The 22,852-nt window shown below is 37.2% G+C and overlaps 1 protein-coding gene across 3 annotated transcripts in view; it reads left to right on the top strand.

Moving 5' to 3' along the window:
* Positions 1–22,852, top strand: part of ALDH1A2 (aldehyde dehydrogenase 1 family member A2) — a 91,552-nt gene that overhangs the window by 39,372 nt on the left and 29,328 nt on the right. For all 3 annotated transcript variants that reach the window (XM_019732311.3, XM_019732312.3, XM_074327682.2), the window contains 6 exons: positions 736–840; positions 1,021–1,161; positions 3,935–4,064; positions 13,569–13,630; positions 15,635–15,763; positions 15,888–16,001. In XM_019732311.3, the coding sequence (XP_019587870.1) occupies positions 736–840; positions 1,021–1,161; positions 3,935–4,064; positions 13,569–13,630; positions 15,635–15,763; positions 15,888–16,001 (681 nt within the window). The remainder of the gene's footprint in view (positions 1–735; positions 841–1,020; positions 1,162–3,934; positions 4,065–13,568; positions 13,631–15,634; positions 15,764–15,887; positions 16,002–22,852) is intronic.

Here is a 22,852-nt window from a genome sequence, read left to right as displayed (position 1 = left end):
ACTTGAATAATTTCTTAAACCATTAGTCTCTTTGCTGTTTTAATAAAAATCTTCTTTTTTTTCTATATAACAAAAAAGTCTAGAGAGACCAGTTTGAAAGTTACAGACCTTTTTCCCTTTGCTAAGCCATGCAGCCTACCCAACAAAGAGAAAGAAATCTAACATGTAACTTGTTTAATTCGCTAGTTTGGTCATTGTTCAGTTCAGGATCTGACTATAAATTAGGTAAATGCTTATTTCAGCACCCTTCGAGTTTCCCCGTGAAGTCATTTATGCCTCTGAGAGAGAAACTAGGTTCTAAGGTGTGACCACTGTCAGTTTAACCCATGGTTTATTCCTTACGTTTGTTGGCCAGAGCTTGGACTATCAATAAATACTTTCTCAGCCTCAGTGTATGTTTTGTATGTATATGAGACTCCGTCCTTTTCATTCTTGTTTGACTCTCACTGGTTGACACTAATTTAGGCTTAGACATTAACTAGTTGCATTTCTGTATTTAATCTTCGGATGACATTGAGGTTAAAAACATCATAGAGTAAATTCCTGAATTGAGGGTGAGGCTGGACTGCATACTGTTTAAGGGTCTCTTGTAACTCTTCAAATTCTATACTTGAATTATATACCAGCAAGCACATAGAATAAGTGTGATTACCATGATACTTCCGTAACACATAGCCTTTGCCTGGCATCCTATCACCGGTCTCACCAATCCCATTCTGTTCTCTACTCTTTTAGATTTTTATTAACAACGAGTGGCAGAACTCGGAGAGTGGGAGAGTGTTCCCTGTCTATAATCCAGCCACAGGAGAACAGGTGTGTGAAGTTCAAGAAGCAGACAAGGTATGTCCTTCTTAGACAAAGATTCCCTGTGAAATAATTGCTTCCAAACAGCAGAGCACTAAACTTATGCTTTCCAGACACAACCACTGATGTTCATGCATCACCTTTTTTGTGAGAGAAGACAGTTCCTCCTTCATTTAGAGTGTCGTCCCTTCAGCTGTGCCTCTTCCTCTCTAACAGGCAGATATAGACAAAGCAGTGCAGGCAGCCCGCCTGGCTTTCTCCCTTGGTTCAGTGTGGAGACGAATGGATGCTTCAGAAAGAGGACGTCTATTGGATAAGCTTGCAGACTTGGTGGAACGAGACCGGGCAGTTCTTGCAGTAAGTAGCCTAAGAAAACGTTCAGTCTTTGCCCCAAATGTACCATTCCACTGAAATTTAGATTCCTCAGTCTTTCTGAAAATATTGTGTGCAGTGGACCTGGGGAACAAGCTAAGGAGTACATAATACACATGAAAAATGAGAGACAATTTGGCTTTTGTGATCTGGTGAGGGACGTGGAGTATCAGCTTGAGTGTCTCTTACTGAATTTTGAAGAACAAAATTTTGAAGGACCTTCCTGCCTTCCTTCCGCTCTCAGGAAACAAAACAAAACAGTTAAGCAGCAGGAGAGTTACCATGCTGCTTGCAGAAAACAAATACCAAATGATCATTTGAGAATAAAATAAGAGTGTGTTTTCCTCCCCAGAGTTAACCCCTCTTGACTGAAGAGAATCCTTCAGAAGCAGAGACCATGACATGGACCTCTCATCCACTTCTGCTCCCTTTGTTCCTGTCACTTGCAGCAACTTTCTTTCATTAAAACAATCCTTTTCTTACATAAGGAACTTCCCATCTCCTAATGGTTTTTATGTTGTTGTTGCTGTTTGTAAAGTAAAAGTCAGTTTCTTAGAGAATGCAAACTTTTTGGAACCCGGAACCATTGGGGTATGCCTGTGCTATATACACCAGGGGGCTCCACAGGGATGACCCAGACCTGGTCCATTAATATTTAGGGTAGCCTTGTTCAAGCCATGAGTACTATATTCTAGCCTCTACTTGAGGTAACAGGTCACTATTGGGCTTTGAGAGAAGGTGTCATTGCACCCTTTCTTAGTATCACATCTGCCACTGTTCTCCTCTCCTCCCGTCCCACTCAGGGATCTGTACAGATTATGAGAACAAAAATGACTCCTTTATGGAGATGGTTTGGAATTCTGGCTATATGTAACATTTGTCTGTAAAACTTTTCTAATCTGGTACTTCAAGGAGGTGTTTATGCATATGATGAAAAAGGCGTTTCATGGTGAATGGCTCCTTCTTGGAGATGCACAAGACACTGAGCATATTAAAAGTTCTGAAAAGCCCTACTCAGTGTTTCTCAAACTTATTTAAGCCTTGGCCTATTTTTCTGGCTAACCTATCAATATTGTGCAAAACTGAATTCTTTGAAACACCTTGGGGAATGCTGATCTGTATGCTTACTTGTTCACTGAATTATGATTTTTTTGACAGTGAAAATTGTATTTTACTAAAAAACTAATAAAATACAATTTGTAATCCTAGCACAGTTCCTGACACATAAATGGTCAATGTGGGGTACTCTGATGGTCCATGATGTCTGTTTAATTGAGTTACATATGTACAACATTAGGTTAACAGTGTGTACTAGACGGTGATACAGTTCATTTCTGCAGTTATATTTCCATGTCATAAAATTCAAACGCCACACTTTTTCTGACATTATGTATCACTGTCATCACTTCTAAATGACATTCCTACTTTTAAACACTACCAAGCCATAATAGGAGTGAGTTTTAATGAGAATGGAATATAGGGGAGCTCCTGACCAGAAAACAGAAGTTAATACTGCATCCAAGTAAACATAATTGAAAATAAACCTGGGGCTGGCAACTCTCAGGCCAAGTTGGCTGTTGTCAGAAGCTCATAGGGACCATTTAGGTGGTCCAGATTTTGGTTATTAACTCTCCTTTATGCTGTGTAGACCTTGGCTCTATGCTAGCTGCATGGAGAGTGTAATGCCCATCTCAGAAACATAAATGTTCTAAAAAGTACTGGGAAGTAATTTGATTCCCTTTAATAAAGGTGAGTCAAATGTAATGATAAGTAACCGGATATTTTAAAATGAGTTCCATCTTATACACATAGTAAATGGATATATTGTACTGTAGGTAATAGTATTTTCAGGTCATTAAATGGAAAATATTTCAATTTTAGTTTTGTCAGCACTGAAATAATTTTCACACCAGTATGTGTTATAAAATGTCCTTATAGAGAAGGATATGAGATTACAAACATATTTTTATTTCATTTGTTCAACGTGTAACACCTTTAATATTTCTCAAGTCAAAATACTCTTTTCTCATGTCAGTGTGTTCATTTGTAATTCTTTTTACTACAGATTTAACCACTTTAGGAGCATGTCTTTAAAATAATAACTTTATAATTTAAAACTGCTTAGTATATCTATTTTATTAAATGAAACTGGTGCTTCACTCTTAATAGATAATGGTTGTTAACATAAATATTTACCAAAAAACCAGCCCTCAAGTTGTTAAAGTCTGAGCTTCCCTAGAGGAGATCTTGTTTATTTGGTGGTAATAAATAAACTCGCTGTACACTGTGGATATTCCATTTCTCAGCAGGGGTCTTGGCAGCTGTGGAGAACGTTTTATATTCTCATCAGTTGCATAAAAGCCCATGTCCCTGCTCCTCTTTATGGATTCAGATTACTGGTGTAGACTCCAAAAAATCCCCATGCAGCTCTGATTATTAATATAACAAGCTAGTTTGACAAGCAGAACATTTCTTTATCATCAGTTGAAGAAATGTTGTGTTTATGTATTGGGATAGTGGTTACTGGAAACACACAGTCACAGGAATATGCACATACATATATATATTCATTGTGGTTTTTACTGGAAACTAAACTAAACCGGCAGTACTACCAAAAACCTTTGCATTTGGGAAATCAGAGTTGACCAGGTATGCATCACTGTTCGTATTATTCATATTCTCTCTCTTCCTTTTTTCTTCTGCTCCAGAAAGCATTTCGTGTATTACTGGGAAGTTCTCTCTGTTTCTTTTCCAATAGACCATGGAATCCCTAAATGGCGGCAAACCGTTCCTACAAGCTTTTTACGTGGATTTGCAGGGGGTCATCAAAACCCTTCGGTATTACGCAGGCTGGGCTGATAAAATTCACGGAATGACCATTCCTGTAGGTACGTGAAATTTGAGTATGTTGAAAAGGGAGACACGAGGCTCCACCAGAAAAACACTTCCACCACCAAACACAGACAGCAGCCACACAGAATACAGATAGGAGCACACTTGCAGCAACTTGAACCGAACAAAGCAACAAACAAATTACGTCACTCTGACAACGTCCCAGCTTCTGCATGTATACAGTCCATACCTAAGTGCAGGAGCGAGCGGCTTACCTCAGAATGTCAACCAGCCAAGGAACGGGCCTGTGTTTGTCAGCTGCCATGCGCTAAGCACTGTGCTAGAGTCGGTTCTGGGGTGTGGGGAGGCATTGGGCATGGGCAAGTCAGGGACAATTCCAAGAAGATTAAAACTTGGTTCTTGCCCTCCTGAAACATAAGATCTACTTGTTTGGAAGGAAATACTCTAAAATGTTAACAGTTGTTTTCTCTTAGTGGTAAGACTATGGATGATATATTTCTTTTTAAAAAATATTTTTCTATATTTCCTATAACGATCATGAGTTACTTTCACAATCTATAAAAACAGCACCCATCCTGACATCCTGACACTTTTTTTTTTTTAATCATGTGGCTTAACCTGTCAGTGCTGTCATCCTTTCAAAGGCAACGGAAAGTGTCCAAACTAAGTTAGCTGGTGGAAAGGTCTCTATCTGAGCGCGAATACTAGGGATACTAGGGATAGCAATACCATATTGAGTGCTTTCACAGCACCCCACGGGGAAGGCACTGTGATTACCATCCTCCTTGACAGAGGAGGAAGTTAAATAGGTTTCCTAAGTCACCCAGCAAATAAGTTGTAGAACCAAAATTTTGATATTAGAGCCTGGTGACTCACTTCACTAGAGGATCCATTTTAGATACTGGGAAGAAGAGATAGGACAGGAAAGGGACCGACTGAAAGAACTGTGTGGATATTGGGAGTGGTGAATAGACATAAGGAAAGAAAATACATGTTTATTGAGTGGCTCCTGGATGCCGCTAAGTACCATGCCAGCTACTCTACCTGTGTTCTCCAGAAAACAGCCTGCTCTCCTAGTGCATCTAGGAAGAGTGGAAAATAATGCTGGGAACTTGGGGGTACCCTATTAGGGCTTTCCTAGGCTGAGGAGTATTGACTTACTAGAAAAGAGGATGGTTGTCTGGTAGTGCAGACAGCTCAGAGCAGTGCTTCTCAAACTTTGCTGTGCATGTGTGTCACTTGGGATCTTCTTCAAGAGCAGCTTCTCATTGAGTAGGTTTGGGTGGGCTTGAGATTCTGCATTCCTAACCAGCTGGTCCTCTGCCTTGAGAAGTAAACAGAGGATGCAGAGACCAGTACTAAGCGGATGGCTGTTGTGATGCCTCATTTAGGCATGGGGCAAGAAGAGAAGAAGTCATGGTGAGAGTGGAGAAGGGACAGAAATGAAACTTCAAAGGACTATTTTAAAATTACCTCCATGAGTGATGGTGACAGGTGGACTGTCAGTCTTTAGAAAATGGGCTTTGGGTTATAGGCACTCTTATCCGCCATCCAGAGGTTTCCCTTGTTCAGCAGAGAAGTTGCTCTTAGGGAAGGTCAGAATCTTAGTCAGTCCCCGCTCTAAGGATATCTCAGAACCTCTGTTCTCCAGCATCACTTGCAGGATCTCGGAATGGCCTAAGTGAGGCAGAGTCACTCTGTGATATGTGCAAATCTGTAGGAGGACCTAGGAATTAAACCTTTACTAGAGATAAGACGTGTGTCGGCCTTTCTAGCTTGGCCTCTACTTCAATGCAGAAAGGTAATTAACAAGATCAAAGGCCCTAGTTGTTGTTGTTTTTGCCCCCTCCCCCACCGACCATTTCACTGTTAAAATATATTTCAGGTATTTAAATATCTGTTCAAATGATTTACAAATATCTTAGAAATACAGTGAAATGGAAGTCTGTACACATAAATCTCTGTTTGGCCTACTGTTGTCTTGGTTTTCTCTTGCTTCCGTAAGAGAGAAGACCCTGATCAGATAACGAAGTTTTGAAGTCTCTGATAATGTTTGATGCTTTACTGACTTTCTCTGGCAATAGTAGTGCTTGATCCATAAGCCTCACTGTTTGTTCCTTTGGTGCTCTTTGGAGCTCCTGAGGATATTGATCTAGGAGTTACACACACTGAGTTTAGAAAAGGCTTTCACAGTAGTTTCTCCCAGCTTTACTCATAAACTCCTGTTCAGTCTGTGAAGGAAAAGAAAGTGAGGAATTGTCTTAAATGCTAAGTAAGTTTTTGTTTCCCTAATTTTTCTTAAAGTGCATTTAGAGGGATGCCAAGATGGGGGACCCTGAAGGGTCAGGACTGTAGACAGAGCTCCTAGGAGGCTGGGGGCTTGGGGTGTAAGACCGCTCACTGTGGTGCCTCAAGCAGATGAGGGAAGGATGGAGGCAAATGTGAACTTGCCAGCTTTCCATTCTGTTCCAGTTTTACCTACGTTTAGGCTTGCCCGTAGGCTACTTCGAATGCAGCGCATGACCCCTTAGGCTAGTTCAGAGTTTAGTGAGTCTAGCTGGATTAAACCCGGAGTACTATAGGGGGTGATGAGGAAAAGAGGGGTCATTATTTATTCATTCCCCATTATTTATTTATTCCCCATTATTTATTCTCAGATTTGTTCAATCAGTCCATTTGTGTTTATTTGTCATTTGTAACTCCATAATTTAACATCAGCTTGACTTTTGTCTCTACATTCTTGGCTTTTTCCAATGAAATCTGGGCTAGAAGAAGGCTGTTACTGAGTTACATGCATCCCCCTATGAAACACCTTAAATTTTTGTTTGGAATTATAACATAAAGGAATAATGTATTTTATATAACACTTGAGAGTATAAAATGGTCTTTCACATACAGTATCTAGGTGATTCTGTGTGCGATCCTGTGAGACAGATTGGATTTTTAAAAGGTATTGTATACATTTTACAGGTATGAAAATGAGAAAGCAAGGGTTCTTGAACAAGGTCACATGGCTAGTAAGTAGCAGGCCTGAGATTCAAACCCAGGTCTCTTTCTGCCTAAGCCATTGTAGACCCTCTTCTTATGGAGGTCAGTTGAGTAGAGCAATAAGAGGAAGGGGTCAGTCACCCGGATGAAGTCTTTAACCCTTTGTAGATTTTTAGATTAATATACAGTTGATTCTCATTATTTATGGTAGTTATGTTCTGTAAAGTTGGTGTGGACACTGAATTAGTGAATACTGAACCATTGTTCCTAGAGAGGAAATATAGCAATGAAAAGCACAGTACTATCTGGTCACTCCTAAAAAATAAAGCTGAAAGTTTTTTGTTTTTGTTTTTAATTTAAAATATAAGACTGCTTTGTGGTACTGACTCATATTCCAGGGTTCATCCAGCTTAGCATCTCTGACACTAAAGGGTAAAAATAAAAAAAAGCGGGAAGAATTATGCTCTTGTCTCTTTCACTCCTTCCCATTTAGGAAGGCTGGGCAATTTACCATGTAATGGGAAGAGCTCTTTGTTCACCTCTTATACCAGGCATCAACTTCAACCCCTCCATCTTTCTTCATATATTTATTCATTCTACAGACTTTTGTTTGTTTGTTTTTGAGCACCTGCTATATTTCAGGTCCTGCATTAAGCATTGGGAGCTACAAAGGTAAGTAAGTAAGATGTTGATAGACTAGTAAGGAAAACTAACAAGTAGACCTATAGTTGCAATGTAATGTGGCTTGTTCAGATATGGAAGCATGAAGTTCAGTGGGACTCCACAGGAGAGGCAATCTTACCCAATATTAAGGCTTCTTGGAGAAGAAGGTGAGATATACAAGATAATACCTGAAGGGTAGGTAAGTGAAGATGGAGATAGGACCATCACAGGTGATGGTAATAGCCTGTGCAAAGCATAAAAGGAAGAGAGTATATATCTGAAAGTATAACCAGGTACAGGAGGCAATGCAGCTGTTGGCCTGGGTAAACCGTGGTACAAATTTTATTCCACAGAAATGGTGAGTCGCTGCATTATTTTAAATAGATAAGTGCCTTGATCAAAATTGCTTTTTAGAAAGAGCACTTTGATTACATAATGGGCAATCAGTTGGAGAGAACAAGTACCTGCTTTTTCTTCCTCGCCTTGCAGGGTAGCCTCCCTATAGAATATTTGGGAAGAGAAGAAAAGGGTTATGGCATGACCGTTTTTGAGCCATTCCCTGGTCTTGAGGTTTCTCCTGACTTGAGGTTTCTCCCATTCCTCTCCATGACATTTCACTCAGGGCCCACTGTTGGATGTTACCACAGAATCACGCAGTTTCAGTTTCATTCACAGGGTCTGATGTTGTTCCCGTTACAGCTCTGTCTGTTGTTTCCGGCCATGGTACTCAGTGGAGCCATTGTTTCTGACCATAAATCCTATGCTTGACCCTTCTACTATGGCAACTCTTAATTATGATGCTAAATAATAACCATTACTATGATTTATTGAATACTTTCTTTGTACTCATTGTATTATCTCTAATCTCATAGCTGCCCTGCAGGGAAAGTATTATTTTTCCCATTTTGATTATTTTAAACCTATATCAAAATCCTCTATTCCTCTCATGTCCGTAGACTCCTTGCGATGGAGGAAGTATCAAAGTTTGCTTTCAATTAACTGAGGGAGAAATGGAGGTTAATTGATTTGCATTTGATTTTTCTCTATAACAATTGTTGATTTTACTGATTTTGTGATATGTAAGCAGAGAAAATACAGTCCATGCTGTAAGCTGAATTCTGACATAAAAATGGCTTTATGATACATTAGCATGTAGGAAAGGTTAAAAATTACCTACATCATACCTAATTATTTGTCCACTCTACCCTCTTTCAATTTTATCCGTTAAACTAAAGGATAGGCTAAAAATGCTCAGACCTTGACTAGGATCCTACGATTTTACCTCCAACACCTTAGATCTAGTTTTGTGTTGTCAACAGAGAACACATATGATGAGATCTCACTCTTATTGTTGACCAAGAGTGAGAAGAGCCCAGGTGGACAGAGCAAATAACTTAGTGGGAGCTGAATTGGTGGTGACAGGAGGTCATGAAGTCGGTTTCACATGTAACCTCTTTCAGAGGTTAAGGCTGAAAAAGTCCTCCGTGATCCCTAAGGCCAACCTCTTCACTTTTCAGACAATGAACCTGAGATCTAGAGAAGTAAAGTAACTTTTTTTCAAGACCACACTACAGAGGAGTGGTAGAGCTAAGATAGTTTCCTGACAGACTCAGGAACATGGAAACTAACTTCAGAGAAGCTACCAGCAGACTCCTGGAAAGAATAGTGTTAGCACCACTGTATACTAATGTAAAATCTCAGTGTTTGTGTAGGCATTTATAGTTTATCATTATAGCTGTAAAATGTTCAGCGAGGTCTGTTTATTGTCAAAATACGTACTAATCTGCCAGAGGACATAATGGAATAGTTCAGTGTAGCTGGTCTAATTGTTTAATACTGGAGTCATCAGAAGGGTTTCTAGCTCCTTGAAAAGCAATTCTGTACACAGATTAGAGATTGGAAGATGGCTTTACATTCACTGAATTGTGTTATAGATTTTAATGCTATTAAATAAACTCATTTTTAGTGTGAACAGGTACGTAAAATTAGCTACAATTTTTGAAATACTCAGTATTATAATTGAGAGCTAGTTCTTGAAGTCTGTTTTTGGTAAATTTCTTTCCAATTTCTGGCACATTACAGATTTTTCTGATTTTATTGACTGTACGATATTGTCTAATTACACTGTCTAGTTATGTATAGACTGTGCCAATGTCAGATGTTCTAATGAGAATAAAAATTCTGTCAAAAATTTTTTTCAAGCAAGTATAAAATCTGGTTTAAGAAGGAAAGTTTACCCTGAAGGAATAATCAAAATAATTAAATTGTTCTAATTAGCTCAATAATTGCTATCTCTTCTGTGTCATTTGACAAGCCCTCATCAAAGAACATAGAACAGTGGCTCAGCTGTTTCACAAATACAGGAGCGGCTTATTCTGTTACTCATTTCTAGAGACAAAGACTTTTCTTAGCATAATCCTAGAAATGTCTCAATCTACACATATTCAGTAAAATTTGATCCATAGTTCAACCGAATTCATTGTATAATAAAGTATTTAATTATAAAGTTTTTATATTCCTCATGAGTTAAACTCAGGTGTTAAAGAACACATCAGAGGAGTTGGCTCTGGGTGTGTCTTCAAAATAAACTCCTGGTAAGAGCAGTATCTGTTCCTGTGTCTTTTTCACTTTCTTGAGTGAAATAGAAAAGAGGCTGAGAGATAAAAAGTCATATACATGCAATTTAGTATTCCTGTTTTGGTATCTCATCTCTTCTTTAGTTTTCTCCACCATAGTCTAACTCGACTCATAATGTGGTATTCAGAACATTTTTCTGGTATCCTCATCTAATGCAATCCTTTCATGCTGAGTCTGAGATCTCTCGGCAATGCCCCTTATTTGATAAGAAGACCTAAGATCATTGTAGCCCAAAACAGAGTACCTGTGTTTGGGTGTAGATCTTTCTCTACATTAAGCCTATGAACTTTTATAGCACAAAGCTAGAGAAATGAAGGGAACAACCTTTTAAGTCATCTTGCCATATTTGGAGAACATTAACATAAAAGATGGGAAAATGGGTTATAATTTTTGTTCTAGGCAGAGAACAGTACTCATTATATATCGTCTTAGGTAAGAGAGGGAGAGGGGAACAGGTAAGGGGAGGGGGAGGGGAAGAGAGTGGGACAGGGGTTAACATGGCCGCCCCTTTGAGTCTACTCTGCCTAGGTGAAGGGGGGAGGAGAGGCAACACCCTGAGGGAAAGGTGTTTCCTTTATAACTTATTAGGTTGGTGCAAAAGTAATTTTGTGGTTTTTGCAATTATTTTTAACCTTTTAAACTACAATTACTTTTGTACCAACCTAATAAAATACTGGAGTTTATGTGAGTTCTCTGTATCCACATACCAAATCCTCAAAGAATCATCTTTGCCTTCCACAAGAGGGTTGTCATTTTTCTCTATTTGCACCCCTTGATATAACACTGATTCTATGGTTTGTGATACCCACCTAGAAGGATTTCTTTGCAAATGAAATTCTTTAGCCTATTGATCAGGGTTATTGCTCCTCATGGAAAACCTTCCCTGAAAGAAGAACCTGAAAAAAACCATCTATAACATTAAGGTATTTATACACACACACACACACACACACACACACACACACACACACACACATAAAGTACCTTTCCAGAGATTTATAAATTGAAGCTGGGTTGTAAAGAATGATATCTATGAAAATTCATGAGTTGTTTGCATAGAAAACTAAAATAGTTGAATTGATTTTTAAAATATAACTCAGTTTTCTTATTGTCATCCTATAGACAGTTTCCACATTTTGTCTGCGTTTTTTGTTTTAATGGAGATATGTTCTAAAATAATTTCCTTCCTACAGCTGGCTGAATGGTGCTTACTTCCCAATTTCTTCCATTTAAAGAAATATAAATATCAGGAGTGCCAATAAAATGTATACACATGACTTGTATTCATCTTTTGTTATCAGTATATATTGATTATTACAATTTTAATACAGGTTTTTCCTTTCTTAAAATGTGTAGACATTCTTTTGGTACCCTCTGTACAAAACAAAATTTGGAGACAAGCAGCGGATTAGGGAAAAACTTTACATAGACTCATAACAAAGTCCTAATTGCCTTAATATGTATAGAGTTCTTCAAATGACTGAAAAGATGAATAACCCAGTAGATAAATGACAAAGGGTATAAACCTGAAGAAAAAAATTGCAAATGGCCGATAAACATGAAAAGATATTCAACCCATATATTGTCAATCATAAATGGGTTGCCATATTCCACCTGTCAGGTTGACTGAAATTAAAATGATTGAAAAACCCCAATGTTTAATGGTAGGAAACAATACCATGTTATTGTTGGAATTATGAATTGTGTAACTTTTCTGAAGCGTGATTTGGTAGTATTTCTCAAAATGTGAAATGCACATACACTTTACTATGAAATTCCACAGATACACAACGATATATTAAATGATAGTATTTACAGCACTATTTTTTTATAATAGCCTATACTGAAAGCAATATCTATCTCCCTCAGGATAGTTTACAAGTAGTACCGTTATTTGTTGAGCCAGTGCAATAACATTCAGCAGTTAAATATGTTAGCTTTATATGAAAAAAAAAAGTGGGGAAAAAACAAAACATAGAAGACTATGAATAATGTGATGCTATTTGTATTTTAAAAAATGAGAGAGAGATGGGGGATAAAAGGATGCTATATATACTTGTATGTGAAAAAAAAGTTCTTTGAAAAGATGCACCGGTATCAGATAGCTGTTAATTCTGGGAAGAGGTCCAGGAGAGGGAAAGAGAGAGACCTTTAATTATTTTACAATGGATAATTTTGAATTTAATTAAAACAATTTTGAATGATGAATATTAGTGATTCAGATGTGTTGAGAGACCATGATAAATAATCACATCATTTCTCTTCCCACAACCCACACACCTCCTCCTGTCCTCGCCTTCATCCCTCTCCGTAATAGCAATGCTCTTCATGAGTATTAACAGAGGGTCTTCACTTTCCCAGGAGGATGGCTTTTGAGAGAGAAAACAAATATCAGTGAAGTAGCCAAAGGGTTGGCAATTGAGGGAAAAACAAAGACGTTGCCTAGTACCAGAAATGAAAAGCCATATGCTAAAAAATGAGCCATTCTTTGGTTATTTCAATTAGCCATTTAAAATAATTCTGATAAACATAATGGCATTTTCCTAAAGCAGAATTTGGTTTGGATTTCCTGAGTAATTATTTCAATTGCCTTTTTCTCTTGTAAGGAAAACAAGGTTATTAAATCATCCTCATTTCCATGGCTCATTTGAGGGAATCATCTTTGAAGTGGACTTTTGCCTTCTTGAAATAGGCCTGCATATGCCTCACCCCCACCCCACCCCCCAGAGCCCAGGAAGTGCATGGAGACTCCTGGATTGAGTTATGAATAGATCTTACTTTTACTCACCTTGTCCAGATGCCTAGCATTTTAAATTTACCCCATAGCATTTGACTTCGTTTTGTTTTTAATACTTCAGAAAGTTATTTAAATTTTTGAGGTACCTCAGTTTTTAAGTCAAATAACTGTTCTGCATATAAGTATCATGTTACTATTTAGTATAAAATGTAGTATTCAGTATTTTCCGGTTTTCAGCTCGTCCACCCCCCATCCCCGCCCTCCCCCAGGTCTGCTTCTAGTGTCATCAACTTGTCCTGTATTTTGCCTTTGAGGTTGGTACTCTGGGTGGTTGGGAGCCGTATCTGGAGATACCTTACACCAAGTATAGCTCTTCTACCAGCTTTCGTACGTGGTTGAGTAGGTTGTGTTTTTAACTTTATTTCTGTGTTTTTGCTGTCACCCAAGTTATCCCTCTGCACTGTTTTCCCTTCCAGTGTGAGTCCTCTGTAGTGACCATACCCATTTCTTTCAGATGGTGACTATTTTACCTTTACAAGACACGAACCCATTGGAGTGTGTGGACAGATCATCCCGGTGAGTGTATCTCCTCACGCCTCGTATTTATTTTCATTTGAACCAGTTCTTTTAAAGATACATAAAACATGGACCTCAGCGATGTGTGTTTTCCATTACTGGGGGAAAAAAAACTGAGCTCACGTTGTTGACATATCTTTAGCAGCCTCCCTGCAAATGCTTATTTGAACAGGTTAATAGGGTTTCAGCTCTGTTACCAGGAGTTGAGTTCTTGAGTCATGGAATTCTCATGATTAAAATAAGCAAAGCCAAGTCCAGTGTATTAATAACCTGCCCTTGGTTATGGATGTCTATTCGGCTTATGGAAAATTAATGATTTGTTATATTTGCTTGTTTATTTTTTAAAACTTTGACTCACCATCTTTCCAGGCGTATTATTTTATATGGTCTTTTAATCCCATTCTTTCCCACTGTTTCTTTTCACAAGAATCTAGATAGAAGACTCTACAGAAGACACAGCAGTACAATTAACGTCACGGTCATAATTGAAACCATGCCGGGCTGTTGTGTATCTTGTAAAGGGAAATAGATGTAGTGCTTAGTGTTTGGACTGGAACATTAAACATTGTCTTTTTTTTCTCTCTCTCTCTCATACACAGCCTTGGCACTATACAAAACATCATCGAATCTTCCAACAAAACTAGCTAATCGTTCTGGCAAGGATTTCAGGGGAGGCTCAAACTAAACTCTTACACTATAGACAAGAAGTTTTCTCTTTTCAGAATATAGGAGAATGAGTCAAGATAATCTTTGGCTTTGGGGGCCAAAGATTTTTGAGAGGTATTAATGTATTTTTTTTTTTAATGGTTACAAACTCCAGGTTACTGTGAAATTTACTAGAGAATGAAAACAGAAAATGAGAGGTTTGGGGTAAGTTCTTCTCCTAAACCACCCAGGGGAACCCTACTTGGACCAGAGCAGGGGTGAGGTCTGTCACCTTAATTGCAGGAACTAAACCTGCTCTTCTTGCCCTTCCCAGACTCTCAGAGCTGCAGCTTTCACTGACAGGACAAGAGCTGCTTGTCAGCCAGCTCCGGCTCAATTACAGCAACCAAGATTTATATACTGTAGATGGAATTAAAACATCACTGTGGACTCCCAAGTTTATAAACAACTAAGGGGAAAAGAAATTGGGTGTTTGGTGAAGGCAAGACACTTGTATATTTTTGCAGGCTTGCCAGGGCCAGTGAGAATCTTTCAAGGATGGCAGCTGAGATGCTTCAGGCCGAAACACATTGTGGTCAGAGGCTGAAGCCAGTGGACCAGGATTTCTGTTTTCTTTCTTAATGAATTATCAACAACACCTGATAGTCTCATGCCTGCATTTATGACAATACAAGCTTAGCATACTTTTAAAATCAGTTTAAGTCATTTTTGGCCCCCAATTTAGATACTCACATATATATATATTTTTAGTGTCCATTAGCTTATTTTGCAGTGGAAAGGAGACACTAATATTTTTGCGTACTCAAAAAATAAAGATGTGCTTTATTTTTTTGTAATCATGTATTTTGTGACCATACATGTATGTATAGAAAAGGAGCTACCTTGAAATAGGCATTGACTTAAATATTCACAGCTGGAATTTTCTCTTCTAGTTCTTCCACACTGAAGAACTTTCATACCAGTCTGAAATTCCTGGTGTAAAAATCACAAATGCAAGAAAAATTTTCATATACAAGAACTTACTGGAACCAAAGTGTAGTTTTAAAAACATACGAAATAACAACAATGAAAAACCAAAACAAGATGAAGAGAAAACAAAGACTCCCTTTTAACCATGCAATTTCTGTTGGTGGGTAGTTGGAATATAGTAATTTGGATTTTCAAGGTCAGTCCTATTCTATTCTTAATGACGTAATTAAAAATCCAAACATTTCCACTTTGTGGTAGGACAAGATTTATGTTGAGGACTAGTCTGAGAAATCTGAGAAGTCACAGCTTGAAAACAAAGTTGTGGAGGAATATTTTTCCACCTATCAACCTTGAGTTTTTTTCTTTCAGTGGAACTTCCCCCTGCTGATGTTTGCCTGGAAAATTGCTCCAGCTCTGTGCTGTGGCAATACAGTAGTTATTAAACCAGCAGAGCAAACACCACTCAGTGCGCTCTACATGGGAGCCCTCATCAAGGAGGTAAGAGAAACCGCCTTCAGGAGTGGCCCCCCCTCCCCGTGCCCTTGGGACCTACCGGAGCATATCTGATTTAATGTGCTTCATCAGCTCTCACAAGCCGTTTCCTCCAATTCTGTTTTGTTAGGCTGGCTTTCCACCAGGAGTCATCAATATTTTGCCAGGATATGGACCAACGGCTGGGGCAGCAATAGCTTCTCATATTGGCATAGACAAGATTGCATTCACAGGGTCTACTGAGGTAGGTACCTGGGAGTCACGGGTTGAGGAGCAGTCCTGCAAATGAGTAGAGGGCTTAAAAGAACACCAAAAATGTTACCCAAGCCTCAAAGGGCGGCATTGGTATCATAGCTGGAATACCAGCGAGTGTCTAAGTAAAGGTGCACATTCACCATTTGATGCCACAGACATCTGAGTGTTTTTGTGGTGCCATGTGTGTAAAACCTATCCCAGAAAAACAAACAAAACCCCATTATCTTTTGAAATAAAAGAAACACAATAGTAGAAGCAAAAATAAACAAGCAAAAAACTGTTCCAGAAGAGACTGTCCCAGTGGGGTTCTGAGCACTTCTTGAATTAAGAACAACAATGGCAGAAGCAAGTTAAGAAGCTGGAAATCGAAGCTAATCTCTGGTAGAGATTAAAATGGAAACACTGCTTTCCCTTCTCATTATTTCACCAGGTCCTATAGATACAACTGGCAACTTACTATGCCCATGAGTCATAGGGGTGATACAGAGCAGAGGTCAGCAAACTTTTTCTATAAAAGGCCAGGTAGCAAATAGTGTGGACTTTGCAGGCAGTATAGTCTGTTGCAGCCACTCAACTATGCCCTTGTAGCACGGAGTGGCCATAGGTAACGTATAAGCTGAGCATGGCTACAGGCCCAGAAAACTTTATTTATGGATATGGAAATTTGAATTTCATATAATTTTTACACATCACAAAATACTAATCTTCTTTTGACTTTTTCCCCCCAATCATTAAAAAACCCAAAAGCTGTTCTTCGCTTGCAGGCCATACTAAAATAGGCAGCAGGCCAAATTTGGTTCATGGGCCATAGTTTATTGATCCCTGATAAAGAGTCACAAGTCTGCTGAGAGAGATTTCTAATCAAATGTTACCATAAAATGTCTTGGCTCCGGGTAACAGACGATTAAAAAAAAAAAGAGAGTCTGATTCACTTTATCAAGTAGAACTTCACAGATGACACTGCCATTGAACGCAGGATGTTTGCAGGTCTCGAACAGTGAGTGCTACCTAATAGAAATATAGTGAGAGCAACATTTGTAATATGCTATTTAAAATTTGCTATTAGCCATGTTAAATTTTTTTTAAAAAGAGAATGACTTTTAATAATATATTTTCTTTAATCTAGTATTTCCAAAATACTATTTCAATTTATGATCACTATAAAAATCATTATCACAGTATTTTGCATTCTCTTCTCAATATGAAGTCTAAGAACTCTGGTATATATTGTACGTTTACAGCACATAACCCTTCAGACCAGCAGCTTATCAAGTGCTCTGTCGCCATGTGTGGTTAGTGACCCTCACAGGACAGCACAGGTCCAGGCACTTGATTATATCTGCTGATAACAGTTAATGGCTCTTGGTTAAATTGACTAATGTTTTAAAATTTTACGAGATTGATTAGTACACCTGGATGTTAATTCGTAAATTATTGTTTTATGTTTGTTAAGAATTAATCCAGTTTGTTTCCAAACATTCTAGTTGTACTTGTTAACAGTAATTTTGAAATTTTAATGAAATCTATAAACTAAAATGTGAGTGTGAAAGAGAATTATTGTTCCTATTTAAACTAGGTCTAATGCTCTGAAAAGATTTGCAAAGGCTAGATGCTAAGACAAACTGCAGTCAGCAAGAAGTGGGCAAGACAATTATAAAAGATTGGGGCAAAAATATAAATCTAAGTAGAGTGTACACCTGGATTGCTTTGCAAATTGTTTTTAAAAAACTGAAACCAGAAATCTTAAAGGCTATTGTAAGGGTATGGTTTAATCAAAAAGGACAGGTGGACCCATAATTAAAGAAAAGTCCTTGGTCTTATATCCAAAGACTGGAATGTACATGCTTTTTAAATGAAAATTAGATGCTTAAAGTATCTTTCCCTGAGTTAACCTTTTTTTCATTAACCAACCAATGGTCCTGGTTGAGTCAGTTAAGAGGCTTTGACTGTATAATATTTTTTAATAAAAATGAGATCATAATATGTAAAGTGAGACATCACATGTTGTATGTCAGTCCCTATAAATCTCCTTCATTTTTTAAATAGTTGAGTATAATACTCTTGCATCAGTGTATCATAGTTTAATTAATTCTCATTAATGTACACCAGATTTTTTTCACTATTTTTCCCTATTACACAGACTACTGAAATAAACATCCTTGGAGATCCAAGACAAATTTATTTGTGTGTGTGTGTGTGTGTGTGTGTGTGTGTGTGTGTGTGTGTGTTAGAAGTGGAATTGCAAAACAAAAGGATATTTATATTTAACTTGCTTTATCACCAAGAATGCATTAGATGTCTTTATGTATTAAGTTTGTTAATCTTCTGTTTCTTGTAGAATTTGCAAATGTTCCCAGTTAGTTTTTTGTTTTTTAATTTTTAAAAATAGAGTTGTTTGCCATGCACAATTTTAAATTTGTGTGTAGTCATACCTTTCCGTCTTTCTCTTAATGGCTTTTGGGCTTCCTGTCATCTTTAAAGAAACCCCTTCAAGATTATACAAATGGTCCTTAACATATTCTTTCAGTACCTTTAGGTTTTTGTTTTTGTTTAAATCTTTAATCTGGCTGGAATTTATTTTCATGTATAATGAAAGGCGAAGCCTAAGTTTATTTTTCTATATGTGAGTATTCAGTTAATTCCACGCCATTTATTAAACAATCCCTTTGTAGCTCATTTGAATGTAACATTAACATTATGTGATAAATTTTCATATATACATGTTTCTGTTTTGGGACTCAAAATTTTATTTGTCTATTCTTTCACTAGTGCCAGATCGCTTTAATTACTAGATTTTAAAAAGATGTGTTGCAATATGGTAGGCAAGATACCCTGGTTTTTAGTTTTCCAAAACCTCTTGCCTATTCTTGCCTATTCTCTCAGATCAAATTTCAAATCGATTTTCTAAGCACCTTTCCTTCTTCCCAAAAACCCTCATTGGAATTTTGATTGGTGTTACATTACCTGTCTATGTTAAATTGAGGGTAAGCCCTTTCTTTACAAGATTGACTTCTCATCTAGGAACATGGTATAAATCTCTTATTTGTCCTGTCATGTTCATCACACATCTCATCATATAAATATTAGGCATTTCTTGATAAATTAATTTCTAGGCATTTAACTTTTTCTTCCAAGGATATTTCAGTCTAAAAACTGAGCACTTTCAGGCCACACAAATAGTGGCATAGTGAATCAGTTACAACATAATGCTTGTTTCCAGGCTGCTTGCATTCAAATCTGTGTTTTGCCCTTTAAGATTTTTTTTAAAACTTTTATAAAGACTTTATTGAAGGACAATTTAACGCGCCCACTTCAGTATCAAGTGTATACACTCATGTAACCATAACCCAAATTCAAGACATAGAATTTTTCCATTCCCAGGCAACCACTGATCCTTTTTATTTATTTTGCCAATTCTAGAATTTCATATAAATGGAATAATATAATAAATAATATAACATGTACTCTTCTGTGTTCTTTTTTTGATTTTTGTTCAATATTTAATGAATTATTGATATAGTTGCGTTTAAATCGCCCATCTTGATTTTTGTTTTCTACTTGTCCCATCTGGCATTTTGTACCTTTTTCCCTTTTTTTCCCTCCTTTTTTTTTGAACGAATTGAGTATCCCATTTTATATTTTATTTTGGATTATTAGTTATACCTCTTTTTTAAAGTGGTTGCTGTAATAATTACAATACAATGTGCATCTTAATCACAGTCTACCATTAAATAATAATGTTATTTCATATATAATAGGAACTCTACAACAGAATTTTTCCACTTGTCATCCCATCCTTTATGCTATTTTTAATGCTATTTTTGTCCTATAATTTACTACTACATATGTTATATACCCCACAGTACATTGCTACTTATTTTGTTCATCCAGCTTTTTGAAATTTTTTTAAAATGAGAAAACAAAATTAGTTTACATTTACTTACTCACTTGCATTTGTGGCCCTCTTCTTTTATTCCGCATAGGTCCAAGCTCTTTTTCTGAGATTTTGTTTTTTTTCTGGGGAAAGAACTTTAACATTTCTTGTACTGCAGGTCTGTTAGTGATGGATTCTGTCACTTTTGTTTGCCTGAAAATGTCTTTATCGCATTTTCATTCTTTTAATGAATGTTTTTTCTGAATATAGAATTCTGATTTGACAGTTTTTATTTTCTTTTATTTTACTTTCAGCATTTTAAATATGTCATTCTGTTTTTGTTTTTTTTCCTTACTTGCACTGTTTCTAATGAGAAGTTAGTAGTCATTCTTACCTTTGTTTGTACTGTACATAATGTTTTTCCTCTGGCTGCTTTTAAGATAGTCTCTTTTTACTGGTTTTCAGCAATTTGATTATGATGTATTTCTGTGTAGTTTTCTTTCTTTCTTTCTTTCTTTCTTTCTTTCTTTCTTTCTTTCTTTCTTTCTTTCTTTCTTTCTTTCTTTCTTTCTTTCTTTCTCTCCTTCCTCCCTCCCTCCCTCCCTCCCTCCCTCCCTCCCTCCCTCCCTCCCTCCCTCCCTCCCTTCTTTCTTTTCCTAATTGAGATTCATTGAAAATTCTTGGATCTACATATGAGTTTATAGTTGGATCTGTGAGTTTATAGTTTTTATCAAATTTGGAAAACTTTGTTATTTTCTTGAAATACATATATATGTATATTTTTCCATGTCTGTTACTTTTTGAAAGGATGCTAAACATTGTTACCATTACATTATTGAACATGTGGATTTTGTTGTTATTCTATAGAGTGCTGGGCTTTTTTTCCTGACAGGTGGTTAAGTCACTTACAGTACAACTTGACCTTTTTGACATTTAATTTTAAGCTTTGTTAGGACTAGTTTATCTCTACCTAGATACTAAAATTTAGTAAGATTGCTAAATTAAGATTCTTCTGGAGTTTCTTCTGAATGTTCCTAATGTCCAACAAGGTCTTTTCCCCTCGGGGGGTCGAAACCCAAATGTTTGTCTCCTAGCCCTATATGAGCTCTGGGAATTGTTCCGCATATAGATTACCTTGTCTTTTTTCTTTATCTAATTTCATAGAGTCTCGTTCTATGTATTCCCAGCTTAGCAGTCAGCCAAAGACTCAAGGGACCCCCAGGCTGATTTCTGGACCTCGTTCTCTCCCTCTGGTATTAAGCCCTTCACGTTTTAGCCACACCAGCCTCTGAAAACCCTGACCTATTTCATCAACCCAGTCATACCACTTCATTCTACTTGGTCTCCCCATCCCATGCTGCATTCTAGAAGGCCTTTTGGAAGAAAGGTCTTCCCTTATTTGTTCCTCTTATATCTAGAATCATAGTCCCATACTGTCTGATGTCCAGTTTGAAGAAAAAATGTTATGTACTTTTCTAGTTGTTTACAATGGCAGGGCAAATCCAGTGCCAGTTACTTCATTATGACCAGAAGCAGAAGTCCCTATTGCATCATTTTACTACCTTTGATATTGTTCTTTGATTTCTTTCTCTAGGTTTTAGGTGGATTACTTGTGCTCATAGTTTATGATTGCCTCATACTGGATATACTGCAGTCAATGTGGTTACAAATTTATTTACTTCAGTTGATATACTTGAAGTCTTAATAATACACCTCTAAAGACATTTGGATTCAGAAAAGTCCTTGGTTTATTTGGTATAGAATATTTGAAAAGTACTTTAGTCCATTAAATAACTCTTAATCTTCTTGGGTGAACTGATTTGCTTATCAGTTTAGTGTTGATTTTTTTTTTTTTTTTTTAGTTTTGGTTTCAGAAGATGACAATTTCTGGTAATATATATAGATTTGGGTGGGGTATAGGAGTCTCTTTGGAATCTATCCCACAGGCATTCTTACTACTTCAAGTAGTATCTGATGTGTAGTCAACATGCATTATAAACATTTGTTAGCAACACCAAGGAGGAAAGACTGAATTTGAGAAACAGATGTTTAATCTCAGAGCTAGAAGGTAGCAAATGGATCACTTCCCTTCTTTAAAATGCCACCAAAAACTTAGGGTTTACTATCTTTTACTTTGTAGCTATACGATTATGGACCAGTCACTGAATTCTGTACAAAATTGGCTTAATAATGGTAAGCACGTTTCTCAGGGTTGTGAGAATTAAATGCAATATGAGTTTTGTAAATTGTAAGCAGCAAGCAAATGTTGCCATGTTTCCCTGAAAATAAGACCTAGCCGGACAATCAGCTCGAATGCGTCTTTTGGAGCAAAAAATAATGTAAGACCTGGTCTAATATAATATAATATAATATAATATATAATATAGTACAATACCAAGTCTTATACTAATATGACATCATCATCCCAAGAAGGGAGAGATCTCTGGGGGTTGGATGGTCTGTCAAGGCTCAAAGAGAAAGAGGGGTTTGATACAGGTCTTGTTAGGGTACGGATAAGTAGAGCGAATTGGGGAAAAGGCTCAGTATTAGTAAACAACCAGAGGCTGGAGAGTATAGAAAGTGCTAGTGGAATAGAGTGGGCATTGGGGAGGACTTGGGGAGAAAGGTTGGGAGGCAGATGAACTTGAAAGGAAGATTCTGCAAATCAAGCCTTTGAAGAGAATTCTTGGTTAAAAAATTGAGGTCAAAGTATAGAAGACCTTCCAGACAGACATCACATGAAAAGTATACACCAATATCCTTTTTAAATTATAGACACAAAAAATACTAGCAAACAGAATCCAGTAACATATGAAAAGGATTATACACAATGACCAAGTGGGATTTATCCCAGGCATGCAATGTTGGTTTAACATCCAAAAATCAGTCAACGTAATACTCCATATTGATAAAATAAAGGACAAAACCACATAATCATCTCCATCCACACAAAAAAAGCATTTGAC

This window comes from Rhinolophus sinicus, chromosome 3 (assembly GCF_057876585.1).
Source record: "Rhinolophus sinicus isolate RSI-liver-muscle chromosome 3, RSI-T2T, whole genome shotgun sequence".
Taxonomy (NCBI): Eukaryota; Metazoa; Chordata; class Mammalia; order Chiroptera; family Rhinolophidae; genus Rhinolophus; species Rhinolophus sinicus.
Note: the sequence above shows the minus strand (reverse complement) of the source record. Positions and strands in the feature narration are given on the sequence as shown.